General features: G+C 48.8%; 1 protein-coding gene across 1 annotated transcript in view; it reads left to right on the forward strand.

Annotated features, from left to right (window-relative positions):
* RHBDL2 (rhomboid like 2) overlaps positions 1-22,231 on the forward strand; it is a 204,503-nt gene that overhangs the window by 146,706 nt on the left and 35,566 nt on the right. The window contains exon 5 of the mRNA XM_086956430.1: positions 15,722-15,822. Within this exon, the coding sequence (XP_086812556.1) occupies positions 15,722-15,822 (101 nt within the window). The remainder of the gene's footprint in view (positions 1-15,721; positions 15,823-22,231) is intronic.

Genomic DNA, 22,231 nt, shown 5'->3' on the forward strand with positions numbered 1-22,231 from the left:
AGATCTGGTGCAACTGGCCCAGAGCACGTGGGCTCGGCCTCTTTTATTGGTACTGTGTCACATGACCTGTGACATCAGTGGTGGGTGGGTGTTCAGTGTAGTTACAGGCTTCAGCACTAGACTGCTGACTTATGCTGGGCATTACACTTTGGTGTGCTTTGTGGGCAAGTGCACTCCCGATCGGCACTTTGCTGCAAGTGACTCTAAGGCACTGCAGCGCTTTTCTCAGTCACAGCAGCTTCCTTGTCCACACGCAGCGCTGGGGGCCACAACGTAGGCGCTATTTCTGTGGCTTGTCTGCTCTGTTTTTCCCCGGGCTGCTCTCTGCCTTCAGCCTCTTCCCTTTTTCACAGGCTGCGTGTGGGTGTTGCTGGCGCCGCTCCTGTGGACACTCTGGGTCAGTGTCAGCCACGCTGTAGGCTGGATGCGGTCTCTGTGCTCCCCACCGCCGCAGCCTCACTTTCCTCACACGGTGCGGCGGGGGAGGGGAGTCGATGTCCACTGGTCTCCGGGCCGTTCTCTGCCTCCGTCTCGCACCCAGGGATCAGCGGTGCGGCGAGGCAGGCGGCCACAGTTGACGACTTTCCCTTTCCGGTGAGTCTATTTGGGAGTTTTACCGCACAGGGGGGCTTGACGCTTCATTTTCCCGGCTGCTGTCCGGCGCTGGGTCTCTCCTTTCCCTCACCCCACCGCTGCAGCCACACTTCACTCGGGGTGCGGGGTTGGGGTGGCAGCACTATACTGCGGGTGGGCTCCGCTGAATACTAAGTTAATTGCGGGTGGGCTCCGCTTCGGCTATTAAGCGCCTGGCAGCTCCCCTCACGCTGCGGGCGCTCTTCGGCACAGTCTTTCACCCCTCCGCCGCACTTCACACACGCGGCGGGGGAGGGGGCGCTGCAGGCAGGCGGCGGGTGGGCTCCGCAGGTCCTGTCTTCATGTTCATTCACCCTCGCGGCGGGGGACAGGAGGCACCAAAGGCAGGCCACGGGTGGGCTCCGTTGGCCTCGCTTTACTACGGACAGTTGCGGCCGACGCCGCGTCGCTGCAGGCAGGCCGCGGATGGGCTCCGCGAGTCCTGCTTAACTACGGGCGATGCTGGCGCCGCTTACCACTGCTGGGGCACGGTCACTGTTCATAGCGGGTAGGCTCCGCTTCGTGGTGTGTTTTTCGGCGGCGCCGGCTGGCGGCCGCCATTGCGTAGTTCTGACCGTTGCGGGTGGGCTCCGCTTTCGATATCGGTCAGTGCTGCAGGCTCACCTTCGGCCGACGGGCCTTCCTCCTCTACGCGGGTGGGCTCCGCGGAGGTTTCACCGAGCGGTGGCGGCCGATGCAGGTGGGCTCTGCACGGCTCTCTCTCTTTACCCCAGGCAGGGGCTCAGTCGCGGCCGACGCGGGTGGGCTCCGGTCGGACCGCTCTTCTTTCGCCTCGTGCAGGGAGGCTCACACTGGGCACAGAGGTGCGGGGTGGACTCCCGGACACCTCACCATGGATCTTCAGGCCCGGGGCACAGCACACGCCCCGCGGGCCTCTCGGCGGCCGGCGCCGCGTCCCCAGGGGGTGCCCTGCACATGGGCACTTCCCTTCTTCTTTCCGGGGATTGTTCAGCTGCGGCACGCGTGGCAATGCGTTACCGCCTCGTCGCCAATGTGGTGTTGGGGGCCCTGGGCCCTCATTGCTAAAAGGACTGACGCAGACACAGGCAGTTACTCGGTACAACTGGCCCAGAGCACGTGCGCTCGGCCTCTTTTATTAGACCTGTGTCACCTGACCAGTGACATCAGTGGTGGGTGGGTGTTTAGTGTAAGGTCACAAGAAAACAACTAGACTGTGTCCTTGCAGGACACTACAGTTGTTAAATGTCACTCATAATTTCACTGAAATTATGAAAATATCACACACACATAAGCAATCTGAAACCTTGGCAGCTATGCGTCTTGGCTTTACACTTTTAGTTATTTTGAGGACACTTGGTGATGCAATATACACAGAACTGAATTGTGTACATTTCGGAACAAAACATGAAAGGAAGTTTAGGAATAATGAGGCTAAGCAAAATATTTCTTTAAATTCGCTCACTGCAGTTAGTGTGGATTATTTTTTCTACGGGTAGTGCAAGTAATTTTCAGTTTCCGGACTTACAGTGCCACCTAGTGGTATATAGTGTGCAGTGCCTAAAGATGTTCTCATTATTGCTGATATTCAGACAGCAGGCGTACTTTGCCACAACGCTCTTAATGCCCTTTCGAAGCAACTAATGTTAAACAATCTGCCAATGTCAGGAGATTGACATTAGTTTGTACATCACTTTGTCTATATGAGATCTCATTCACAAATACAATATATTTGAAAGTTAAAATGCAAATCATAACCTCTTGCCCCATAGCCCTAGTCAAACATTGTGCCTAGACAGTGCTTAATTTGAGCCAGTGATTGCAGTGGGGGCCACTAACGCTCATTTTTGGGACCAGCACTTATTTTTGCTCATCAAATATTTCCAAAGGCAAGAGAGAGAAAGACGGAAAACCGCTACAAAAAGAGAATGGAGAAACCTGTAAGAGTGAGATAAAGTAGCAAAGGGTGTCTGATGGTGGATTAAAGAGGGGTGAGGTGGCTTGAAGACTGCACAGACATTTAATAGAGCTGGCTTCTGGGTATAGCTTTGGGCACCGGCACTCATTCCTTTGCAAATTAAGCACTGTCCAGAGATGGCTTCACCCCGGGATGCAGATTTGTTCTGCTGGTGATATATCAGACTGAGAATTTCCTTTGTGTTGCTGGTTTAACTTTATAATTCATCTGAAATTTACTTCACAAAACAATCTCTCAGTTCGCAAGTATTTGCAGATTTCGGATGCTGTTTTTACACTCTGTGTGTTAGCCTTTCCTGTGGTATAATCCCGGTGTAACAGGCTAGACTACCCACTAACTCTGGTTTCTAGCACGGAATGCTGACGGCGTAAAGCGCTTCAATACCTTGTCATGGGTACTAAGCGTTATATAAATGCAATTACAATTATATTTTGAAATTGTGTACAAGGAAGCAGGGGTGGTCCTCCCTTGGAGTGGAGGTGCGTTACCCCACTCAAATGCCCCCAAAGCCCCAAAGATGAAAAATAAAATGGTAATTTATGCTTCTCGAGTGGGCTCCACTTTGAATGTTTGGGCGCCTGTCACACGAAGTCTTCCTCGGAATCTGATGTGATGATATAAAGGCCCACCTCTCGATACCTTCAATTCTGATTGTAATAACTACACAGAATGTTGAAGTGATCAAGCGGGGGGAAAAGGGAGTTAGGAAGGGAACAGCTGGGAGGGAGATCTGTAAAGGAAAAGTTAAACACACACTAATACTAAGCTACTTATAAGTCAGCAGACTGTTCTGAATTCAAGCAGCAACTTAAACATGGAATCTTGTAATCCTACAATCATTAATATAATATTGCGCAATTAAATCTCTTGCTATTGAAGCACTTCACTAATTAAACTGCTAATGCTAGACAACCTTTTTGAAAATAAACTTTCCTTACTTCTCTGAAAGTTCTCACTCAGAAGAGATACAATTCACATTATACTCCTGTAAATTATTCTCTACTAAATAGCATCAAAAATTATAAGCATTACTTGCAAAATCAAAACTGTGAGTGTGTATTTTGTCTTTTTAACACTCGCATCATATTCTTATACATTATCTCAAACAATTTGCATTCATTAAAAAAAAATGAATAAAGTTTTGGATCTACTTTTGTATTGAAACAATGAATCTCTACTCAAAGATATTGTTGAGTTAACTCTCAAATTGAAAACAGAATTAAAATCTTCTTTTTTGTCTCAAGAATACTTTAAATTCAAAAGATAAAACCTTAAAGTTTGAATACAATGGCCTTCATACCTTAAGAGTACGACCTACTCTCAAGCTTTTGGAGAAATGAACCTCTGGACTCCAAAGAAAGAATTTCACGACGAAATTCTATCCAAAAACAACCTTCTCATCTGCTGCCGATAATGCAGCCACCTCAGGACTCTCTTCTTGAAGGTCAGCTCCAGCGCGGGCAACTCGACCTGCAGAAGGGGTTAAATTGGCATCCAAAAATACAGAGCCTACCAGGAATCAACCTCTCCCCTCAAAATCCTAAGAATAGTGAGCCTGGAACCTTGGGTGTGGTCACGTACATCAACGTAACCACACCCGTGTATTTTCCCTTTTGCGGCGTCACCGGGAAGCCCTACGCATCTCGCGGATGCGACAGCATGCCGAATTGCACGCAACTCGCGGACGCGGTTGCCAAAGTGCACGCATCTCACGTACCCTGCCAAACCTCACGCATCTCGCGGATCATAGGGAAACTAAAGGGAATTAATGGCAAAATCACAGTTTAGGTGTTTAACCTGTCTAGGTCCTACAACAAAGCAGCCACCTATGACCAACTGAGGGAGACCTATGTACCATCCCACATAGGTGTTTCGGACACGGCCGAAGATCTCTCCAGCCACAGTTGCTGAATGGGGCGGGCCCTAGACCGCAAGCCCCCCTGGACCTGACAGCGCCCGACAGCTCGCCTCACGCTGCGGTTGCTCTCCTCTTCAGTTAATCCCCCCGCCACTGCTCTTCATACACGCTGCAGGGGAAGTTGCAGGCAGGCCGCGGGTGGGCTCCGCGAGCCTTGCACCATTACTGAGGCAGTTGTGGCTGACGCTGCGTCGCTGTAGGCAGGCCGCGGGTGGGCTCCGCTGGTCTTGTCTTAATTACGGGCAATAGCGGCCGACGCCGCGTCACTGCAGGCAGGCCGTGGGTGGGCTCCGCGGGCCTTGCTTTATCATCGGGCGCAATTGCGGCCGACGCCGCGTCGCAGCAGGCAGGCCGCTGGTGGGATCCGCGAGCCTTGTCTTAATTACGGGGGCCAATGTTCATCACAGCTCCCATTTCAGGGGGCACTTCAAGTGTTCATGTATTATAGCGGGTGGGCTCCGGTCACCTCCTCCTTCTTCTCCAGGCCCGGGGCTCGACACACGCCCCACGGGCCTCTCGGCAGCCGGATCTGTTCGTCGCAGGGGTGCTCTCAGGCGAGCAGCATTCTCTTCCCATTTTCCTTCTTGTTTTTCATTTAGCTGGCACGCATGGGCACAGCTAAACCCTCGTCGCCATTGTAAAGGGCTGTGGTGGGCCCTAGGCCCTCATGCTGCAAGCACACAAACACTGACACAGGACACACTGGAGATCTGGTGCAACTGGCCCAGAGCACGTGGGCTCGGCCTCTTTTATTGGTACTGTGTCACATGACCTGTGACATCAGTGGTGGGTGGGTGTTCAGTGTAGTTACAGGCTTCAGCACTAGACTGCTGACTTATGCTGGGCATTACACTTTGGTGTGCTTTGTGGGCAAGTGCACTCCCGATCGGCACTTTGCTGCAAGTGACTCTAAGGCACTGCAGCGCTTTTCTCAGTCACAGCAGCTTCCTTGTCCACACGCAGCGCTGGGGGCCACAACGTAGGCGCTATTTCTGTGGCTTGTCTGCTCTGTTTTTCCCCGGGCTGCTCTCTGCCTTCAGCCTCTTCCCTTTTTCACAGGCTGCGTGTGGGTGTTGCTGGCGCCGCTCCTGTGGACACTCTGGGTCAGTGTCAGCCACGCTGTAGGCTGGATGCGGTCTCTGTGCTCCCCACCGCCGCAGCCTCACTTTCCTCACACGGTGCGGCGGGGGAGGGGAGTCGATGTCCACTGGTCTCCGGGCCGTTCTCTGCCTCCGTCTCGCACCCAGGGATCAGCGGTGCGGCGAGGCAGGCGGCCACAGTTGACGACTTTCCCTTTCCGGTGAGTCTATTTGGGAGTTTTACCGCACAGGGGGGCTTGACGCTTCATTTTCCCGGCTGCTGTCCGGCGCTGGGTCTCTCCTTTCCCTCACCCCACCGCTGCAGCCACACTTCACTCGGGGTGCGGGGTTGGGGTGGCAGCACTATACTGCGGGTGGGCTCCGCTGAATACTAAGTTAATTGCGGGTGGGCTCCGCTTCGGCTATTAAGCGCCTGGCAGCTCCCCTCACGCTGCGGGCACTCTTCGGCACAGTCTTTCACCCCTCCGCCGCACTTCACACACGCGGCGGGGGAGGGGGCGCTGCAGGCAGGCGGCGGGTGGGCTCCGCTGGTCCTGTCTTCATGTTCATTCACCCTCGCGGCGGGGGACAGGAGGCACCAAAGGCAGGCCACGGGTGGGCTCCGTTGGCCTCGCTTTACTACGGACAGTTGCGGCCGACGCCGCGTCGCTGCAGGCAGGCCGCGGATGGGCTCCGCGAGTCCTGCTTAACTACGGGCGATGCTGGCGCCGCTTACCACTGCTGGGGCACGGTCACTGTTCATAGCGGGTAGGCTCCGCTTCGTGGTGTGTTTTTCGGCGGCGCCGGCTGGCGGCCGCCATTGCGTAGTTCTGACCGTTGCGGGTGGGCCCCGCTTTCGATATCGGTCAGTGCTGCAGGCTCACCTTCGGCCGACGGGCCTTCCTCCTCTACGCGGGTGGGCTCCGCGGAGGTTTCACCGAGCGGTGGCGGCCGATGCAGGTGGGCTCTGCACGGCTCTCTCTCTTTACCCCAGGCAGGGGCTCAGTCGCGGCCGACGCGGGTGGGCTCCGGTCGGACCGCTCTTCTTTCGCCTCGCGCAGGGAGGCTCACACTGGGCACAGAGGTGCGGGGTGGACTCCCGGACACCTCACCATGGATCTTCAGGCCCGGGGCACAGCACACGCCCCGCGGGCCTCTCGGCGGCCGGCGCCGCGTCCCCAGGGGGTGCCCTGCACATGGGCACTTCCCTTCTTCTTTCCGGGGATTGTTCAGCTGCGGCACGCGTGGCAATGCGTTACCGCCTCGTCGCCAATGTGGTGTTGGGGGCCCTGGGCCCTCATTGCTAAAAGGACTGACGCAGACACAGGCAGTTACTCGGTACAACTGGCCCAGAGCACGTGCGCTCGGCCTCTTTTATTAGACCTGTGTCACCTGACCAGTGACATCAGTGGTGGGTGGGTGTTTAGTGTAAGGTCACAAGAAAACAACTAGACTGTGTCCTTGCAGGACACTACAGTTGTTAAATGTCACTCATAATTTCACTGAAATTATGAAAATATCACACACACATAAGCAATCTGAAACCTTGGCAGCTATGCGTCTTGGCTTTACACTTTTAGTTATTTTGAGGACACTTGGTGATGCAATATACACAGAACTGAATTGTGTACATTTCGGAACAAAACATGAAAGGAAGTTTAGGAATAATGAGGCTAAGCAAAATATTTCTTTAAATTCGCTCACTGCAGTTAGTGTGGATTATTTTTTCTACGGGTAGTGCAAGTAATTTTCAGTTTCCGGACTTACAGTGCCACCTAGTGGTATATAGTGTGCAGTGCCTAAAGATGTTCTCATTATTGCTGATATTCAGACAGCAGGCGTACTTTGCCACAACGCTCTTAATGCCCTTTCGAAGCAACTAATGTTAAACAATCTGCCAATGTCAGGAGATTGACATTAGTTTGTACATCACTTTGTCTATATGAGATCTCATTCACAAATACAATATATTTGAAAGTTAAAATGCTAATTATAACATAGAACTGCTTTCCTCTTGCCCCGTAGCCCTAGTCCAACATTGTGCCTAGACAGTGCTTAATTTGAGCCGGTGATTGCAGTGGGGGCCACTAACGCTCATTTTTGGGACCAGCACTTATTTTTCCTCATCAAATATTTCCAAAGGCAAGAGAGAGAAAGACAGAAAACCGCTACAAAAAGAGAATGGAGAAACCTGTAAGAGTGAGATAAAGTAGCAGAGGGTGTCTGGTGGTGGATTGAAGAGGGGTGAGGGGGCTGGAAGACTGCGCAGACATTTAATAGAGCTGGCTTCTGGGTAGAGCTTTGGGCACCGGCACTCATTCCTTTGCAAATTAAGCACTGTCCAGAGATGGCTTCAGGCCGGGCTGCAGTTTTGTTCTGCTGGTGATATATCAGACTGAGAATTTCCTTTGTGTTGCTGCTTTAACTTTATAATTCATCTGAAATTTACTTCACAAAACAATCTCTCAGTTCGCAAGTATTTGCAGATTTCGTATGCTGTTTTTACACTCTGTGTGTTAGCCTTTCCTCTGGTATGATCCCGGTGTAACGGGCTAGACTACCCACTAACTCTGGTTTCTAGCACGGAATGCAGCCGGCGTAAAGCGCTTCAATGCCTTGTCATGGGTACTAAGCGTTATATAAATGCAATTACAATTATATTTTGAAATTGTATACAAGGAAGCAGGGGAGGTCCTCCCTTGGAGTGGAGGTGCGTTACCCCACTTAAATGCCCCCAAGGCCCCAGAGATGAAAAATAAAATGGTAATTTATTATTTTTCATATTCTCATCCTGAACCACCAGTGTCAGGACGGGGTGGGTCCTGCTGAGTGGCAGCAGGGAGGAGTGGTGGGCAGAGGGCTGCTTTTGTAATGTTTAAATTGCCCGTCTCTCTTTGGCAAGACGTTTTGCGATGGCCAGCCAGACATGCGCACCTTAAAAACTCTAAACCCAGCTGTTTTAAGACAGCTGGGGTGAGAGCAAGTGCAGGCCACCAGCAAACTGGGGAGCGCCGAGTAATGCCACTCCCTCCAATCAGGGCGCTGCACACGTGCTGGTTAACAGCATGTGAGAATGCAAAGATTAGTCAAGGGAATTGCATCATCCAGTTCCTCCATGGGCAAAAGAAGAGGCCTGGAGCGGAGGATGTCGTGTTCAGGAAGTGCTTGTTTTTTTAAAAGTACTTTTCCGATTGCACCGCCCCGTAGATGCCAACCGCCACTGTATGGATGACGTTTGTGCTGTCTAGGGGCTGAGGCCCTTATGCGAGCTGGTCTACTGGTGTGGGGGGATACAATCGGTGCTGCAGGCCCACTCATAGCATTTGATTTACAGGCCCTGAGCACATACAGTGCACTTTGCTATGGACTTACCAGTAAATCATACATGCCAATCATGGATAACCAATCAGAATTACAGTTTACACAGGGAGCACTTGCACTTTGGCACTGATCAGCAGTGGTAAAGAGCCCAGAGTACCTAAACCAGCAAACCTGAAATCCAGTGCCAGTCAAAAATACAGAAGGGAGAGGCAAAAAGTCAGGGGAAATCAGGCCAAGGATGCCAGGTCTAACAGCCAATTGAAAAAAATATTGACCCAACTAAAACACTTTGGATGTATAAGCATGATCTTGCATCTTCCTTACATCTCAGTAGACAAAGCATTGCCCGCCTGTGACACTTACTCTCAGATGAACTCAAAAGGAAAGATGCTGTGCATACACTGCATGTATCCGTTACACCAGGTAGTATAAGGAATCAATTTTCCTAAACTGTCTTCTCCCCTGATTCCAACATGCGTCAATGGCGAAGGCAGTAACATTCATGTTCATAACCAGCAAGTGAATGAGTGGTCTTTGATCAGGTGTATACAACATAGGTCCAGGAGGTCTCATCTATGCCAATTTCTTTTTCAGGCAAATAAGTTTCACTGAATTAGATCATGCAAATCTATGAGAATTATTAGGAATGGATCCGTCCCTCTACGACCTAACTAGATAACCATGTTCTAGGCTGTACTTGCATCACTCATCTCAAGTTGTATATGTCTCAATGGCACATGGCAAATTCATCAGTGTCCACAGGCAAAAAGTGTACATTAATATTCACTCACATGATCTAGCATTAACTGTCCCATTCACTAATGGTATTTAATGACCCACTCAATAACCCAATTTAATGTTCTTGCACAGTAACTAAAATGAATACCTCACCTTTTAAAGGCCTCACTATGTAACTAGCGTTATAGGCCCACGGTGTAACGAGCTGTAATGGTCTCACAGAGTAAGTAGCATTAATAATCTCACTCAGTAAAGAGAATTAAAGCCCACATCAATGCCCCCACAGAGTAAACATTTTTTAATGGCTCCCCATATTAATATGAACTATTGATCTCACATTGTAATGAGCACACCCTTCCGAGCTTTCTTGGCTCCACGAAATGCACCCGCACAGCAAGCAGCGTTCACACATCTCGGATCTGTTTATGTGCCCATCACAGAATTCAGTATTGAAAGGCCATGTGGGCTCTGGGCGCCACGGGATGCTGCTGGGGCTCACTGCATGCAAACTGTGGTCTTGTCATGAGAAGTTGTGTGGCTGCACTCATACGGTTGTTTTGTGCTAGGTGATGCTCTATAACTATATTAATCTATCCCCCTGACTGTTTTCCTATATCCTCGTTTCCACTCTCTCAACAATGTAAGTTTCACATTTCCTTTTCCAGTTTTATGTACAGTGCTTGGATGCCCCGAGGGCTAGGTCGGCGCTATATAACTACTACAAATAAATAAATACATATATCACTGGCAAACTAGAAGGTCCTGTTGTTTAAGTCGATTGCTTCAATGGCATCACAGCTGTAGCAAGGATTCATTCAAGCTATGTGAATAATTTTTAGAAAACTAACAACTGTGCAAGTGTTACTTTCCTTGCAATGGCGACGAGGAATCGTCTTCTCGAGTTGCCATGCATACAGCCACAGGCATTTGTGGTGCAGCCTCTAGATGCGTATTGTGGATATCGAGGCACGTAAAGTGGTAGGAAGGCTCAGTGAGTTGAACACTCGTTGATGACATATGAGGGGGTCTGCAAGTCATGAGTTTGAATCCCTGCCAGCCAATGTGTTCTGCTGACTTCCGAGGTCAGCGAGTTGGGTGTGATTAAATGTGGCACTGGCGAGACGAGTTCCCTACACTGTTTAAACGCAGCAGTAGTGAGGTGTGGGGAACAACCTACAACAAGTAATATTACCTGTTGTAACACGCAAATGCAATTGGTGCAATGCCATCTCGTAGAGCCCCCAAATGCAGGAAGGATGTTTGTGTGTGTGACTCGTACCCCAAACGAGGTAGTGCACCTGCTTCACGTGATCCAGTTGCGCATCTGTCAAACCTCTTCAAGGGATCCAGTGATCCCACTGGGACGCACCTGCTTCAAGTGATCCAGGGACAGTTACTCAATGTACTGGGGAAGCATGTTTCACCCACACCAGCTCCCAACTGTAATGGGGGCAGAAGGAACACCACTTTCGGCTGCAATATGAACTGGGAGACAGGATACACTAGCCTTAAAAAACACGTGTGTTGCAGGAACGCCCGTGCCTCAGCTACAAGGTGCATTGTAGACCCTTGTGCACTGATTCCAATGTCCAAAGGCACTGCACACTCGCATGTACCTGCCCAAACTCCTCGAGTCCAGTCCTCAACGCGCCCAAGGGCCTTCAAAGCAGGCAGCATGTCCATGTCAGTCCTCAGCCTGAATCCTGTGACGGCAGGCGCTTAGGGCATCTCAGGGTGGAACGAAAGTTTAAAGGACCCTCCCTGCAATGTACAGGGAGGGCCCCGCTCCGGACTTACTCCGGAGCGCTTGGGCCTGAGTTCTGTGCTGTGGGGGGCACCCTGCAGCTCGGGCCCCCCCGCACTGCGGTAGATGCGGGGGCCTGTGTTACGCCCCTGCAGCTACAGCCACACCACGGAAGTCACCTGGACTGACCACTCAATTGTTCACTTCAACATCACCATGCTCACGGACCTCTGGCCCCAGTCTGCCTAACACCCCCCAGTGCAGTTAGAGCAAAGTCCCCAAGGACACATGGATTAATGCTCTCAACACTACCCACCCCATCTCCTCCAACTACCTAGCCCAGAACATCAGAAACTTCAACAATTGGATCAGCAACTCAAACGACAGCGTTGCTCCCATTTTCAACAACACCCACAGGTATACCAAGCAGACTAGCTGGTACACTGAAGACCTCAGAACCGCTAAACGATACTGAAAACAACTGGAAAGGAGATGGTGTACCAGCAAGGACATGACCGCTAAGACCGCATTTAAGACAGCCTTTAAGACAGCCCTCAACCTCTATCACAGACAGGTAAGAAATTGAAGAAAAATGCCTTAGCCACACACATCGAATCAAGCTCCAATAACAGCAAAGTACTATTCAACATCACCAAAGAATCCTGTTTTAACCTGTAGCTGTTGCTATGTATCCTCTCCATAGTTCCCAGGTCCCAGCTGCTCAGCCAGTGTAAGTGTGATGTAACGGAATGTTGATGAGTGCCTGGTTGTTATGATGGTCAGTTGGAGAGAGTGAGCTGAGCAGCTAGGATCCTGAACCTGGCGGGGCTATTGATATAACCTGTAACTAAGATATTACTTCTACAATAAATCTATATCTCATAATCTACGTGAACTGGCTACCTGACATCTTTCATTTACAACAAATTCTCCAACCCTTCAGCCACAACAAGTAATGTTACCCCCACACAGCAACTCTGCAACAACCTTGCAAACTTCTTCGACACAAGATCACCAACAGCTACAGACACTTCAAACCCCAGCCCAAGGCTACTGACTTCTTCAAACAACACAACAAAGCTTCTACCACCACAGACATCCGACTAATTGAATGGAGCCAGCTCACCCCACAGGACAGCGCCTCCGTCATGAACTCAATCTACTCAAGGACCGTAACTGACCCAAGCCCGCACCTTCAACCTAGGTAAAGCTAGAATGAGCCATGCACTCATCACCTTGTTCAACACCCCAATTGCCAAGGCCACCTTTCCAGAAGAATGGAAACATGCAGAAGTCAACAACCTACTAAAGAAACCATTGCAGACCCCATTGAACTCAAAAGTTACTGACTGATCTCACAGCTCCAGTTTCCGGCCAAAGTATTAGAAAACGTCATCAACCAACAACTCTCTTCACATCTGGAATGAACCCTCCTACTCAACTCCTCCCAATCTGGATTCCCCACCAATCACAGCACCGAGATAGCCCTCATTGTTGCTACGCACAACATCTGAGCCCTACTTGACAGAGGAGAGACTGCGGCTCTGATCCTCCTAGACCTATTGGCAGCCTTCTATATGCTCTCCCACCACTAACTCATAACAAGGCTGCACAAGATAGGCATTCAAGGAGCTGCTCTCAGATGGATCACCCCTTTCCTCACTGGAAGAACTCAAAAAGTCCATCTTTCCCCCTTCACCTTGGAACTCAAGGAAATCATCTGTCGAGTGCCCCAAGGATCCTCGCTCAGCCCCTTCCTCTTCAATACTTATATGACAACTCTGGCTAGCATAGCCAAACCAACACCAAGACCAACTTCCACAACTGCATGATACACGTCGCCAACTGGATGAAGGACAATTGCCTGAAGAGCAATACGGACAGGACAGAGGTACTGATTTTCAGAAAACAAAAGCTCCCCATGGAACACTACCTGGTGGCCCCCAGAACTCAGACTTATTCCTACCCTTAAGCAAGGAACCTAGGTATCATTCTGGACAACAAGCTAACGATGACGGCTCAGGTCTGCTCAGGCTACTCCTCCTGCTTCTTTATCCTCCACATGCTTCTTAAGATATTCAAATGGCTACCCCAAAGCTCAAGAGGCAACATCACCCAGGCCTTCATCTCCAGCCAACTGGACTACGGCAACACTCTCTTCTCAGGGATCACAGCTCACCTCCTCTGATTACCACAGACCATACAAAACGCCCCAGCCACACTCATCCTGGCTCTTCCTATATGAACCTACATCACCTCCTACTTCAGGTAACTCCACTGCCTCCCTGTACAGAAAAGATGCCAGTTCAAGCTCCAGACCCATTCATACAAAGCCCTACACAATAGGCACTCGCCTACTTGAACTATCGCCTAACCTTCCATCAGCCCACCAGAACATCTCTGCTCCGCATCCCTTTCTCTAGCCCTTAAACCCCCCCCCACCATCCGCCATAGCAGATGCGGGGTGGCTCCTTCACCTACCTAGCAGCGAAGACATGGAATGAGCTACCCTTTCACTTACAGATTTCCCCACCTCTTCCAAAGTTCTAAAAGTCCCTAAGGACCTGGCTATTCGGCTAATAAACTGGACCCTACCAGTGCCTGGATACTCTCACTGGTGACAAGTAGCGCTCTACAAATCGACTGATTAATTGATTGATTGATTGATGCTATAATCTGGTAGGTTCAGCAGCAGCACACCCATTAGGGCTGAGGAGCGTCACCCCCTGCTGCCAATGCAGTAAAAGTGAGAAAAAAACTGTAATAAAATGAATTACCTTTTTATTTTTCACTGCTCCCAGCCGGAGCAGTGTTTAGGGGTGGGGCATTGTTGCTGACTGGGAGCAGGGGAATAGTGTTCACTCCACCAGTTTACACTGTACACGTCTCTTTGGCCAGCTGTCTTGCGACGGCCAGCCTGATATGTGCAGTGTAAACCTTTCCACCTGGCTGTCTCAGATAGCTGGTTGGAGAGCAGGCACAGGCCTACTGTGCCTGCTGAAAAATCAAGGCAGCCCGCTCCAGCCAATCCTGGTGCTGCTCTCAGGCTGTTCATCTGCGGCATGAGTGCAGCATCAGGATTTGCAGAAGGGGGTTGCCTGAGGCTCCTTGAGGTGCCTGCCATTGCGCTGATGCCAGATGAAAGAAGAAAGGGAAGCGAAACACGGGTACGTATGTTTTTATTTTGTTATTGAACTTTTTGACCCCCTTGGGTTTGTCTCTCAGTCAATCTGATGCTCCTCCAGTGTTGAGGGTTGCCGTTCACCAGTGGTTTGATCAGTATTTTCGACCTTGAAAGGGTGACATACAACTGTCATGGGCTCAACAGTCACCGATTTAGTGAAATACTGTAAGGGAACATAAAGAGGCCAGAAATTAATACAGTTACTAGGACTATTTATGTTTACTCTAGAAAGCAAATGAGAAAAAATGGTAGAGGAACTCAGGAGGAAGTATGCAGATTTTGTTTTCAATAAGTAGGCTGTGTATCAGATGGGGTACAGCAAAGAAAAAGTCTGAGATTGCAGCATTAGATTGTATCTTTATTTTTATTTAGCCAGGTTCCTGGTATTTCACCATAGTTAAGAAAACTAAGGTTAAAAAAGACTATACTTAATAAGGGTGGGTGATAAATTCTGCTCCACAGGTGCAGTTGGCAGCTTGTGTAATGCGTAGTTCCGCCCAAATTCCACGAACCTCCGGGGGGCAGAGTTTTTTTCTCACGCAAGCCTTGCCAATGGTAAATATTTTCAGTCACAAGGAGGGCACCTGGTGAGATTTCCCTGAGACAGGCGGTCACAGACAGCTGCAACTGTTCGTGGTTAGAATGCTGCCACTCAAATAGAAAATCTACTCGAGCAGCAGCAAAATCTACTCAAGAAGCAGCACCCTCTGGCGTGCCACTTGGTGCCATCAGCACTGATTTTTAAGCACAGAATAAGCTCCCAGCACTAAAAATCAGAGTGAGACGCGCCAATTGCCTAATTCCATCCATTCGTAGAACTCTGCAGAATCTCACTAAGTTTTCATGTAACTCTGCAGAATTCCAGAGAGTGAAACTCTGCGAGTTCCGCCCACCCCTAATAATAAACAGACAACTGTTACTTTCCTCTCAATTTTATTTGCTTCTCAGCCATCAAAAAGGCTCTTTGGTCCCTCAGCACTACATGGCCATGACTGAAATACACACACAATATTAATTATTTTGTACCCTTGGGTGCCTTACGTTAGAGGGGGAGTTGATGAATATTCATGGAGCCTGCAAAGCTGAACACTCCCTTTTCCGTCTGGCACATTGTATTAACATTAAAATGTATGTGTGTTTTTCCTAGGTTCCTTGGCCAGTTCCATCTTTGATCCCCTCTATGCACTCGTTGGCGCTTCAGGAGGAGTCTATGCCCTCATGGGAGGATACTTCATGAACGTATTAGTGGTAATAAACCTTCATTTTATTGATCAAACCACATACAGTGCGTTGTTGGGGGAGTACTCCCCCCTATATTAAAGAGGTCCCCTGATACAAGACATTGCCACCTCCTTTATGTGTTAGATTGTATTGTTGGTAGCTGAGGTGTTGTGCTCAAGAGTCCTTGGATGTGAGCTGAATGCATATGTGGTAATTCCTCTGACATGTGTTTCTCGTATGGCCCATTTTCATTTTCCCTATGTTAGCCTAATTATCCATATTGGAGGCCACTTTTATTTTGCACACATTACTAAATATCACGCTTGTTTTTTTTGCCACATTGTATTTTAACACAGAACCAGCACATTTCACATTTTATTATTTTCCTGTGATTTAGCCTGAACAGCATAGGCAAAGTCAAACAACATTCCCCCTTGTTATTAATTCTGGTTAGACACTCGCACCTAGACATAATAAAAGAATGCATCTGCTGTTTTGAATACACATATCTTGTCATATAACTGAGGACAGGGGTTCTGGAAGCACACTCTCACAGAGCGAAGGTCCTATCCTATGACAAGAGCACTGTGTCAGCTGAGATGTAGAACATTCTACTATGTATGCTAAAGTACAGGGTCCGCCTCTAAACCCAGAGATCTATACTTTATAACCACTTAGCTTAAGTAGTGGGGGAGTGTTTAGGCAGATCTGTCAGTTAAAATGACAGGGCTCTTTATTGTTTATGGTTTATTAACTGTGCTGATGACATTATTGAAATGTATTTGTTTACTAACTGTGGCACAATGATTGCATTTTAGAGCACAATAGTTTAAATAAACATTGTAAACTTCCTTCATGTCTCTTTTCTATTTTATTGTGGACAAGTACAACAGAGAGAACAAAAGGGTGTATTCTCTTACCACAATCCCTGAGAGGGTCAGGAGTGTTGTGTTCTGGGGTGCCAAATCACTTGTCTCTCTGGTAAGGATAGGAGGACAAGTGAGGCATCATAGCTAGTCACCTCTGGTGCATAGATACTGATGTTCTATGGTCCCAAGTATAGTTCTGTTCCTGAGCAGAATCCCTGCAACACCTCTAACTCTTAGCTGGGTGGTGTTTGACTGACAAATGAGTGACTGAGGGGTTACACTTGTACATCACCGCTACTTGAGTGTTTCTTGTTTCTGGTTTAAAACAGATACCTACCCAAATAAGATGTAATCATCTTTCTGGACTCCAGCAGTGAGCCGTGCCATTTTACTCTTTGAGTGAAAATGCTCTAGAGACTAGGGCCTAGATGTAGGTATTTTTATTTTACCACTTCTTAAACACCGAATTTTACCGATTCGGTATTTAAGAATTGGTAAAATAGAGGGGGGGGATGTAGGTCTTACAGAAACGGTAAATACCGAATCAATGGGCATTACCGAATCAGTATTTACCGATTCGGTAAATACCGATTCCAGCAAGGGTGCAGAGGGTGCCACTTTGACACCCTCTAGCACCCCAAATACAGGTATGTGTGCCATGTGGCACACAGACATGCCCTAAGGGCATGTCTGTGTGTCACATTGCACAGGTAATTAGGTATTTTACCACACAATAGGATTGTGTGGTAAAATATCGACTCTTAAGGGCCTGTGGCACTCTTAGGAGTGTCACCTACATATGGATTTACCGATTCGGTAAATATACCGATTCGATATTTTACAGAATCGGTATATTTACCGAATCGGCAAAATTACCGCTTCTTAAAATAACATGCCCCTACATCTGAAAACTCTAATACCGGTCGGAAATGGCCGAGCTCCTACATCTGGCCCTAGGAACCCTGACAGAGAAGAGATTCTAACTCTTAGTAATGGGATCATTCACGGGAGAATGGTTTGTAATCTATGGAGACCCCCCATGACTGCGGGGCGTCCATCACGAATGCAGAGGCTCTTTGTGAATCAGACCCTAGTTGAGTCTCAGTTCTTTATAACAGGAAAAGGTAGCTCGTAGGTCAAGGGTTTGCCATGATTACTCATAAAACAGCTTTGTAAATAGAGTCCAATGTATGTATTTGATCTCATGTTAAAATCAACATAGTGCTGTACACTGTATCTGGAGTAGGGAATGCTTTAAGATTATGTACAAAAGTAGACGAGGTGGATGGAGGTTGAGTCGGTGGTGTGTGCGGATCATATGGTCTAATCTTTTTTTTTTTGCTGCTCTTGCTATTGGTGGATAAATCGATAAATGAAGTGATCAGACTGTTTTTTTTTATTCTGAATATATGATGCCTAAGTTCCACCTTCCATAGTATGATCAAAGTGACCATTGACTGTGTAGGAGGTGCAGCATTTTTACAGATGTAACCAAAAAGATGGCGTGCGTAGAAGGGAGTAGCAAGAGAGACTCAAAAACTGGCATTAGTTGCTCAGTTTTTAACCCCTCTGTAGTGGATGAACTGCATTCCTGTCAAGAATCTGTCAGCAGTCTGCAAGAAAGGACACACCAGGGAAAAAAGTATTGACAAAAGCCCTGAACAATGTATAAGGGGAAGTCAGCACTTTTTGCCGTGGCTAACCTCTCCATTATCCTTTTCCAAGAGTGATTGGTCCAGGGCTTCTCGTATACATTCCTTGACCACCATGTCTGTTGGGAATGGTCCTTTTTGCAGGGTTGTCCCCAAACCTTTAGCTTCTTCCTCCTTTGTTTTTCCTGACCTGTGGTTGTTGGCTATTGGACTCTGGGCACTTTACAACTGCTGATCAATGCTAAAGTGCATATGCTCTCTGTGTAAATTGTGATTGTGATTGGTTATCCATGATTGGTATATTTGTTTTACCAGTAGGTCTCTAGTAAAGTGCACTGATTGTGCCAGGGCTGGTAATTCAAATGCTACTAGTGGGCCTGAAGCACTGATTGTGCCATCCACATGAGTGGTCCCGAAGAGATGTCTCAGGCCTGCCACCGCAGTGCCTGTGCGCAGTTTGCTAACTGCCATGTTGACCTGGCCAGTGTATCCACTTGCCAGGCCTTACCCTTCCCTTTTCTTATACCTAGCTCACCCCTATGGTAGGCCCAAGGTTCCCCCCTGGGCAGGGTGCAGTGTATGTAAAAGGTAGGGCATGTACTAGTGTGTGTAACCTGTCCTGATAGTGAACTACTGCCAATTTCGTTTTGCACTATTGAAAGGCTATCTTGCCCATAGGCCAAAATGGGTAATGCTGTGTAACATGTTTACCTGCATATCTTCCCATAGGAGCGAGATGGAAACTTGGAGTCTGGTATCCCTGAACTCAAAATTTAATAACACATCTTTTTGGAAGGATGGTTTTTAAATCCTGTGTTTGAAAATAGCACTTTTAGAAAGTGGCTATTTTCTTGTTCAACCTTTCTGCATGCCTCTGCCTGTTTGTGGATTGACTGTCTGGTTTGAGAGTGACAGGGGCTGGGGTGGCTCCAGGAGTCGGGTGAGTCAGCGCTAGGCTGAATAGGCCGATCTGCATTTAGAGTGGTGGGAGGAGTAGCCCTTGGGCCTGAATAGGGCAGTGCCTGCCTTCCACAATGCTGGTTCCACCTCCTGTGTGTTAAAAGTTAGGCCGCAAACGTCAACATTATCGGCGCCATCTTGCCCTTTTTGAGCCCATTCATGCGCGTAAGCGGCAGCCATTTTGAGTACCATGGCCTCTCTGCCCATCGTTGATAGCCAGCGCGTCTCTCTCTCTCTCTCCTGACCTCGCAAAGCATCCCCCACACGCTGACAGCCCCCGCTCTCACGTGCCTTGGGTCATAAACCCCTCTTCAGCGCAGCTCTGCCTCGGAACCCCATCCTGTTCCCAGCGCGACACCTCCCTCCAATTCCTTTCATGGTCCCGGATCCTTTGATAGAACCCCCTTTCCTTTGTGCCCGTTTGTCTTACTCGTTCCCAGGCCGCCACCTGGCCCTGCGGATACTGTTATTGCCCCCCCGCCTGTACAGTAGGAAGCTTCCCCCATCAAAGGATCCATGAGTTGATCAAAGCCCCCACGCCATGAGATCCGATCGACCACATACATTCCGTGAATCGGCGGAATGTCCAGCTGTGCGATAATCATCACCTGTTGTGACCGGGGTGGGGACTTCAACTGTAAATGTGTGTGGGAACAGGCCTGAAGCGGGGATTCCGAGGATGTCTTTCCTTACATCAAAGTAATGACAGAGATGTGTTTGACGTAATAAAGCAATAAACCTGTGTATAAGAGGCCAGGCCTCAGAGATGCGGTTAGAGCACCTCGTGACGATACTTGCTGTCCAAACTGATGTGTTCTCCTCCGGAGAAGAATAAACCCTTGTTTCCTGCCTTCCAGTCTCCAGCGCCTGCCTCTTCATTGATTAATATTTTGTGGGTTAAAGAGGCGACACCGCCGGGCAATACTTAAGGATCTTTGTTTATTGGTTGCTTCCCACCTTTTACAATTGGCGTCCCAAGCGTGGGGCCCATCAGCGACACGTGGATCCAGTGGGAGAGGTCCCGACGACAGAGTGAACGACTGCAACGATCGGGAGAGCTCCTGCCCAATAGACCCTCGTCTGGCAGCCGATCATCCGAACTTCACTGGTTCCGAATCGACCTCTCTCGAGTGATCTACGGTCCTGACTGGGAACCATCAGGAGTGCCGTGGCAATATCAGAGATTGGAGGACGATCGGGCGCTGGACGCGGAAGACGAGAAACAGCCCATGTGGTCCGGGTAAGGTCGTGTAAAAACGACAAAATTGCGAAATGATTGTCGCTCTTTGAGATATTCGCTGCTTACAAACGAGGAAGAGTAGAAATACTCTATCTTCCTTTGTGGACAGTGAAGGGGTGGGTAACGCGGACTTTTGTCCCCGATGTAATCTGTCGTGCCTATCTTTTCTCCCCACTGATTGTTTGACTGATTGACTGATTGATTGATTGTAAGGGTAGCTCCCTGTTTTATTGTTAGAATAAGATTTTGCTTTTGAGATATTCACTATTTGCAAACAACGTAGAATAGCAATATTCTGTCTAGTCTTTGCAGGTAGTGAAGGATAGGTAACGCGGACCTTTGTCCCCGATGTAATCTGTCGTGCCTGTCTTCTCCCCACTGATCGTCTGTCCGGATCTAGTTCTCTCGAAGCATTCATTATTTGCAAATAACACAGAATAGAAATATTCTGTCTAGTCTTTGCAGATAGTGAAGGATAGGTAGTGCGGACCTTTGTCCCCCGCTGAAATCTGTCATGCCTATCTTCTCCCCACTGATTGGTAGCCTGTTTAGCCCGGACCGCTTATTAGAGATGAACCATCCGGCTCCACTGGAAGGCACCCCTAATAAGGACATGTTCATGAAGCATGGATTAGTCGCTATAGCTTACAGCAAACTATGGCATAAATATACGAGGAAGGACCCCCAGAGTCAGTGGCCACTGATAGGATCCTTCGATGATGATAAAATGAGCGCACTAGAAACAGCCCTTGGTAAAAACAAGACAACGCCCACTATGCTTGATAGTTTCGGCATGTGGCGCAAAGAAACCGAACAACGTAAGAAGAGAAATGAGAGTAGGTTGGGAAAAGAGCTGCGAAAGGCAGCCCACCTAGCTGCTAAGAAACTAGAAGAAGAGATCAAGGAAAGAGAGGAAGCCAATCAGAAACCAGAGATAGAAACATCAAACCAGTGTCCGGTTAGAACACCCTCCACGCTCTACCCTGAATTACCCTCGAAACAGCGAGCCAATGATGATCTGTTGTTAGGTCCTCCGATCATCTACATGCCCCCTCCATATGCCCCTTCCCAACCCTTAGCATGGCACCCACCATCCCCAGGCACAAGCGAGAGTAGCGCCACCGCTTCGGCCCCCATGGCCTCTGTGCCGGCCGAACTCCTTGTATTAGATACTACACAAACGACAACGTTAGGCGACCATGAGACCCGAAGGGCTGGTTCTGCAAGAACAAACAGATTAAGCAAAGATGAGCGAGCAGGGATTGACAAGATAGCAAGGACATTGGTAGAAAGAAAGTAAGATGAAGAGTATATCACGGATATGTTTAACTCGTATACAGGAAGTCACAGACGACATTTTACCGTTCGACTGTGTTATCATGCCTTGAACGCATACGAGGACCGGTATCGAGACAAAGGTCCCGAGAGCCTAACGACTCTATATCGGAAGGTCGATATCGGGGATGAGGGCGAGTGTGATGTGACGGACCTCCTTATGCGAACGCTTCAGGTTTTCCGCCACCTCACTGAACAAGGATCGGGAGCTAAACCCACGACATCCGTAGCAACCGAACCACAAACTGAGCGATCTAACGCCATGATGTCGATACGAGAAGCTGCCCCTTACTGGGTTCCTCCACGAGGTGAAGGGACTAACGATGATGCAAACCACAAAGATGCAAAAGGAAGGGTAGTGTACAACTGGGTCTACCAGC

This window comes from Lissotriton vulgaris, chromosome 2_1, assembly GCF_964263255.1.
Source record: "Lissotriton vulgaris chromosome 2_1, aLisVul1.2, whole genome shotgun sequence".
In the NCBI taxonomy this organism is placed as follows: domain Eukaryota; kingdom Metazoa; phylum Chordata; class Amphibia; order Caudata; family Salamandridae; genus Lissotriton; species Lissotriton vulgaris.